Source organism: Theobroma umbraticum, unplaced genomic scaffold (genome assembly GCF_002168275.2).
Source record: "Theobroma umbraticum cultivar Fairchild unplaced genomic scaffold, ASM216827v3 scaffold_86.0, whole genome shotgun sequence".
NCBI classification, from domain to species: domain Eukaryota; kingdom Viridiplantae; phylum Streptophyta; class Magnoliopsida; order Malvales; family Malvaceae; genus Theobroma; species Theobroma umbraticum.
In genome coordinates this window covers 3,593,138-3,600,465 of record NW_018397263.1, presented here as the reverse complement: position 1 = coordinate 3,600,465, position 7,328 = coordinate 3,593,138, and the positions used below count along the sequence as shown (strand labels likewise).

At 35.7% G+C, this 7,328-nt stretch overlaps 1 protein-coding gene across 1 annotated transcript; it reads right to left on the bottom strand.

Annotated features, from left to right (window-relative positions):
• Positions 1-1,826: 1,826 nt before the first annotated feature.
• Positions 1,827-3,272, bottom strand: LOC110420631 (uncharacterized). The gene has a single exon (XM_021434015.1). It carries the CDS (start codon positions 2,966-2,968, stop codon positions 2,060-2,062), a length of 909 nt encoding a protein of 302 aa, XP_021289690.1. The 5' UTR covers positions 2,969-3,272; the 3' UTR covers positions 1,827-2,059.
• Positions 3,273-7,328: the final 4,056 nt, after the last annotated feature.

The following is a 7,328-nucleotide window of genomic DNA, read 5'->3' as shown; positions in this document are numbered from 1 at the left end:
AACAACCTTTTATAGTTGAAAAACAATTAAAGAATATAAAATTGTTGATAGTAAACGGGAATGACAACACTAAAAACCTTTTTTTTTTTTGCTTCATTTAATTGAAGATGTTACTTCAATCTTCTTTTTATATGTATTTTATGGCATATTAGATGAGACAGAATTGGGATGGGCCAAGTCCTAAAACCAAAATTTAGGATCATTATAGAAGGCAATAAACAATGGAGGTTTGAATACATGGATTAAAGCTTGGTTTGTTCACATTGGCCATCCAAAGCTGAATTGTGGGGTATTGCTTAGGATTTCATTCTGCCTCATTATTGAGATTTGGATTTTGTTGCGGCTGTGCAATTTCTTAAGCAAGGAGTGGAAAATTATCATCCTTGTGACTTGTCATAACCCAATCCATTTTTTTTTTAAAAAAATAATATGTAATTATGTTAAACTGTTAGTAACAAATAAGTGAAATCGATTGAATTCCTTATAATTTATGAACCTTGCTTGATTTTATAATTGCTCTAAAAAATTACATCCATTATATGAATCCAACAAATCAAAGTAAAGCACATTGTTATTAAAATTGGTATGCCAATATGTATATGTGTATTGGAATAGATATATGCTGTGTTTTCTCTTTGAGTTATGAGGTTGATTGTGAGAGGGCTTGAGCCATATTTACAAGGAAAGCAACTACCATATGAATTCACTACAAAGCAATGTAAATGTGAATCATGCAAATAAAATCTCGGAATATATAAGGTTTCCCGAGTTTTTAGTGTATTTTTCCTAAGAAGAATTCTTTCGTCCAATAGCTAGTGTCACCTTTTACGTACCTTATAACATAAAAAATTTAATCTTTGACATGATTAATCAATTTAAATTAATCATGGGTTTGAACTGAAAAATATAAAGATGACAACCTTTTGATCTAAGCTTTTTTCATTTGTAATTTTCATGCATTTAAAATCAAAAAGTCAAATGTAAAAATGTTTGACATAAAAAGTGAACACTAATTTGAATTAATCAATTGATATTTTGATCCATTTACTGATTCAAAAAGAATACCTCGAAAATTCCTTTGGCGGCCTATATTCACAGGACAAATTAATGTTCATACATATGTAAACAAAATCAAACAAATTAAAAGTACTACTTGTACATTAAGTTGTTAAATCTCCGGTCATTACCTTTTTATTTTGGTGAAAGGTATCAAGGTTTATAAAGTATCCTTTCTTTGGGGTCGAGCTCTATTTTCTGGCAGAGGCTCATGCAGGTGTGTGGCTCTTTCCTGTTTCTGTTTGGGTTTGATCAGGCAAAAAGTGCAAAGAAGAAATAACCCTTTTCTCCTTAGGAGCTAGGAATTGCATCTTTGGTTCCATTAACCGAAAAAACATCCCCTCTGATCACTCCCAAAGTAATGTAGGAAACTATCAATTCCCATTGGTTATGGTTGATTCAGAATCCGATCAGTTTCGGTTCTATAATCTAAACATGTGGCTCCCTAGCATTTGAATATGACCATTGCTTCTTTATTTGACGCAACATAGATGAAAAAGACAAAAAAGTTATTGTCTTAATTATCCAAAAAAAAAAAAGAATAGAGTTATTGTATTCACAGGGATCTATGTAACAATGGAATGCCTCGCCAGGGCAAACCACGCTCCATAGTCCATTGACTTGCTCAATGTTATAAAGAAAGAGGAGAAAGGAAAAAGAGCAGAGGAGAGGAAGGAAGAAGAAAGAGGGAAATGGGGCCCAGGGTGAAGAGAGTTTCTTTGAAAGCATACAAACGTTGCCTGTGTAACAGTATGGCGAAGAGAGATAGAGACGGTGAAGCAATGAAGAAGTTTCATTTACAATTCAAGCTCTATAACTCTAAAATTCATTTCCTCCACTCCAAGTTAAGCATATAATTTTCTATAATCAGAAGATTAACAATCTATGTTCTTTAATATTTAAAAATCTACAATAAAAACTATTTTTCTTGAAAAAAGAAAAGAAAAGCACCTCAGATCAGACTTAAACAAAGAAAAAAATCAATCAAACAAATAACAAAGAACTAGTCAGGACTCTTACAAGCACAGATCAACAAGGAGAACTCAGCTCTTTCTTTCTCCTTCTGTTCCAGGCTGCCCTTTTCCTCCAACCACAGCCTGCTATCCAACCCACTCCTTGTTCTGAACATGAAGACAGCATAGCCAGATGTTTGCTTAAAGAGCCAGTCATGCAAATCCCACATCATATCCACCAACAATCCATCCAAAAAAATTATTTGGTTGCCTCTGAAATTCCATCTCAATCTCTTCACTTGGAAAATCTTCTTCTGGTCAATGCACACAGACAATACAGGATTTCTCCACCCTTCTTCTTCTCCACTGCACTTGATTAAAATATCATGAGCCAATCCTGTATCACAGAATTGTGCCTTGGTTGAATAAACAGTACTGCCCGAGAAATTTTCGCTTCGTGAAACCAATGAGAATTTTGCAGCTGGTTGTCCTGATTGAATCTTTTCAATTTGTAATTCTTCATTCATATCCCCAAGAAGTAGACAGAGTTCTGAGTCAACTAAAACTACGACAGAAAACCTGGTACTTGGTTCAGGTCCATTGATATACTGGGCGTCAGAAACATCCCAAAAGACCTCAATCTCTGAATTGCAAGATTTGAATGTTTTGCTGCCTTTGCTCTTTCTCAGGTGGTGAGAACTGGAATTGAATTTGGATGGAGTAGAGAGGCTTTCGTCAACATTGATTATTAGGCCTTGGCCTATGAGGTTGTTGCACCATGTGAGGGTGATCAGAAGGTTTCTTTGAGAGGAGTGTTTAGCTTTGTATATACATGTTACAGCATTTGGGGTTGAAGGGGCTAGGTTGGGAGATAGATAGGCCTGAGTTGAAGGGCCTGAACAATAAGAATCTGACACTTTGATGGCATGTTCACTATAACAAGATGCTATGCTTCTCATTGTTGAGAAAATCCCAGAAAGAAAGTGAAAAGGAAGATGGAAATCGAGGAGGTCTTTTTTTTTATTTTGTTGAATTCTATTGAAATATATGCAGGAGAGACAGAGAGGCAGAAAGGAGGAGGAGTTACTCTTCCTTGCCTCTAGCACAAGAAAATTGAAAGATTGATTAATTACTCTTCCTTATCTATGCTACTGGAAAACAATTGGAAGATTGAAGGTGACAAAAGATCAGTACTCTCCTCTGAGTTTTCCCATGTGGACTGTCTTTTCTAGTTCCTAGTAGGAAAAAGGAAAGAAACAAAAATAAGCCATAGAAATAAAACGGAAAAAAAAAATTAAAATCCATGTTCTAACCCAGCCGTGTACATTAAATAGGATTCTCTCAACCTTAAATTTTTCTTTATCAAATATAAAAGCCAAAACCATTACTTTTTGTTCTTTAGCTTTCATGTGCCTCTTCATTAGAATAATTAAGAATCTAATTAAATTAACGTCAATTAAACTTTTGACTTGATCCCACACTAGCAATAAAAAAACATAAATCTCAATTCTCAACTAATCAAAATTATACATAGACGCAGTTATGAAAATTTGGCTACAAGCTCCTAGTCCTTCTGCAACAATATATTAATAAACTAAATATAATATAGGATTAAAGAGAATACTAATCAAGTTCAAGGTAGGGGATTTTGATAAATACCCTTGATAAACACATGGGATTGGAGGGGGTGACTTTGAATGCTATTGGATAACATGGCCTGGACTGATGGTGATGATGATGCATTGATGATAGTGATTTATGGGCCCAAAAATTAAAATCTGCCTTCAGATTCACCTACTACAGCTAAAGACAACAGTGACCGAAGGATCCCCTATGCCTTAACCCTAGCTACCCTGTTCTTACTGCGCATTTTGGTTTATTAACCTCCATTTCTCCTACACCATCAGTTACAGAATGAACCTCACCCTTCAACTTTCATGTTCTGAATGGAATGTCATAAAAGCCAACAATAAGACAAAAACAAATACAATCCAGACGCGAGTGCCGTAAGCTTTTCACATCCATTAATTGTAAATAACTCCCATTAATTGTAAAAATAATTAGATGATACATGCAGTTACACGGTTGAGGGTACATTAAATCCGTGTGAAATGGGTACGTTTAACTTTCCTTTTTCTTTTCTTTGGGTAAAAGTGAAACGGAAGCAAATTTCACGTGTAAGAAACCATAGAAACAGGAACAGGGCTTGAGTGCAATATTTGGAGACATTTCATGGGAATTTTCCCGTTGTTGATGCTGATTTAATGACTGTTTAGGTTCACCATTTCCATTCATTCCTCTATTTGTCCCAACCCAGCCATTCATCAAGTGATGGTTACAAGATATGGACGGCTGTGATGTGATGAGTGGAGGAGGTGAGTGACAATGGTGTCTACAATAGTTTCTTTAAATCTCTTTTCTTTTTAGAGGGCCGTCTGGTGATCAACCTCAATCAAAATTTCACAACGACCAATGGGGAAACGTTGTTATTACAGAATTAAGAAGGAAAGCCACTCCATAATTAACTAATGAAAGACATGGCCGATGGGCAACAGTCTGGACATGATTACTGATTGGACAAACTTAAGGAGAAATAAGATACATAAGCTACAAAAAACAGAAAAGAAACAAAGATGTAGTATTGGTTTGGGATGGTAGCTAGGATTACAGAATATTAGATGGAGTAAACAAAGACTTGGGTCAGCGACAGCTAAGATGGAATTTTCAGGCATAAAGATTGTCCAGGGAATTTTGTTGGAGACTTTCCTTGGATTCTTCAAACAGGTTTTTGGAGAAAGGTGCTTCCATACAGGGAAAAGAATTTGCATACTTTTGTTGTGAAAGAAGATATGGATTAGAACATTTAATCATAAAATAATGCAGACAAATATATATTATACTTAATTTCAAATATGAAATGATTATTACGAGATGTTTCTAAATGTGGTGTGTAGAAATTTCTCGGTTCTGCACACCAATTCACAGCAAGTTATGGCATTATTACTTCTTTGGAGCTGAAAGCGGGAAAACAACAGTTTCCCACATCGTCTTCGCCATAATTACCCATTGAAATGTGCTCCAGATGTTGGGGACCAGACTTGATTTGGGTGTTCTTCAACATAGGGAGCTGTCAGAGAGAAAAGGTGAGTAGGAATTATGTTCCAATGTGACAATTTTGGAGTATAGGTTTGCATTCTGCATGCAATTTTCATTGAATATTTATGAAAATTCCTGGACTGCAACCAAGGTTTTACTTCTTGCTGAAAGTTGCAGATTTTACTCACAAAATAACAAATGCTTGATCATGTCAATCAGATAATTTGAGGATTAATTATCTCAAGCTGGAAGACAATAACCAAACTTTATATTTAAGATTAAGAAAAAAGAAGAAGGCTAAACAGACAGATAGCAACTCTATTTGATGATGGTCCAGGGCATAAGAGGCTAAAGTTTTGGACCACCATTAGCAAACTACCAGAATTTAATACGCAAAACTCATCTGCGCCTGGGATCCTCCCTATTATAATCTTTCGAGGTTCATGAATCTCTATTAGGAAACGCAGCATTTCCATGTAGCAGAGTTTAAATGTGCAACATCAACTTCATATTCATTGCGTACGATTAACATGCGGAGCAAAAAGAAGCCATCTGATAATTATTCCTTTCTTCTTAGGTAACTCATTCACCATTCTTCAAGTAAATCTTGAAACTACCTTTATTTGCCTTCATCCCCTAGATTAAATAACAAGACAAATTCCTAGAAAAAGAAACAGTAATAGATTATGTAACTACTGGTACAAGGTGGGAGAAAGAAAAGGTTTTGAACTCCTAGGGATAGTCTGCATACAATCTCCATTATGGCCCACTTCTATGCATTTCCAAACTACCTAATGAAAAGGGAATTTCAGCCACCTCACAATTCTCTGTTGTTTGAGTTTTGGAATCTATTCTTCTGTCGTACTTCCAGCGACTTGAACTGACATGTGTCATAAATATCATAGAAATAAGATGAACCATACATTTCGATTTTAACAGAAGCTGTTTATACCCTTCAATCTGCATTGTTCACATTTCTTTTTCTCACGTTTCCTCCTGATTTTGAAGCTATTTTTAGCAGAGCAAAACTCCTGTTTACCCCAAGCCATAAAGAGAGGGAAAGCAAATCCCAACCTCTCTTAAACAATAACAGAGTTTGGTACCAACTTACCTAATTAATAGACTCATCATATCTCCATCTCAACTACTTGAAGCTATCTCCTGCAGAGCATCAGGTGAAGAATTCCAGCTCCAAATTTCTATTTTAGTGGGGATTTAATTGAAAAAGCTCCCTTAGCCGGGCAGGAAAGTTGGATTTCTTTCCTTAAATTGCAATTACCAGACCTATACTTCATTGCACTAACATGGAAAACACCTAACATCCTCTTCAAATTAGTCAACTGACACTTAAAGGTTAAAAGAGTGCATTGGGCTGCATTGTCACAAACGCATTACTCAAGAAACCACCCTCTCCTTCCACCTGCCAAAAACCTTCAAAAAGTGGTCTATTCAATCAGACTTTCTTTCCATTAAAGATCATACACCTAGCAGAATATGCTGGTGTCTTTGAGTGAACCAAATGTTAATAGACCAATTTAACTATGCCGAACAAACTTGGAAAATGTCAGCATCTTAAGCAAGTTCCATATTTTGTTGGGATTTTCTAAATACCATCATAAATTTTGGAGTGTGCTCTTGTTTTTTGATGCACCACCAACTCATTAGAAAATAGGCATAATTGGCAGCTAAACATGAAGGAATGAACTTCGTTACTCCAATGCTGTCCACTTAAATTGTATTTTAGTCCTGAGAAACTAAAAATGGGGGCAGGAGAAGGGAAAAGAACCGGCTTATTGCGGTATCTGCATGGTGTACGAATGAAACAAAGTCTGTTATGTTTATTGAGTCAGTTCAGAAGCAAACCTTCTGTTTTAGAAGTCAAGCCCAATCAAGAAGTTAGCACTATCCTTCAAGTGAGGAAGGAAAGGAAAAGACCCAAGCAGAAAGAGATTCAGCAATGACTTTTTGTGGGCTCCAGAACATGGAATCACAAGGTTCTGTTTAATATCCTTTCACCAAATCCCATTTAAGTCTAAAAATCAATTTCAATAGCTCAACCAATTAGATAAACCAACCAAAGGACTCCATCTAATTGTCAACATTTATATTACTGCTTCCAATGTCATTTTCAATCGTCCCAAAGAAGCGTTACCCACTCGAACATGGCAATAATAAATCAATTAACTCCAGTTAAGGTCCTTTAAAACAAAAAAAAAATGTGGT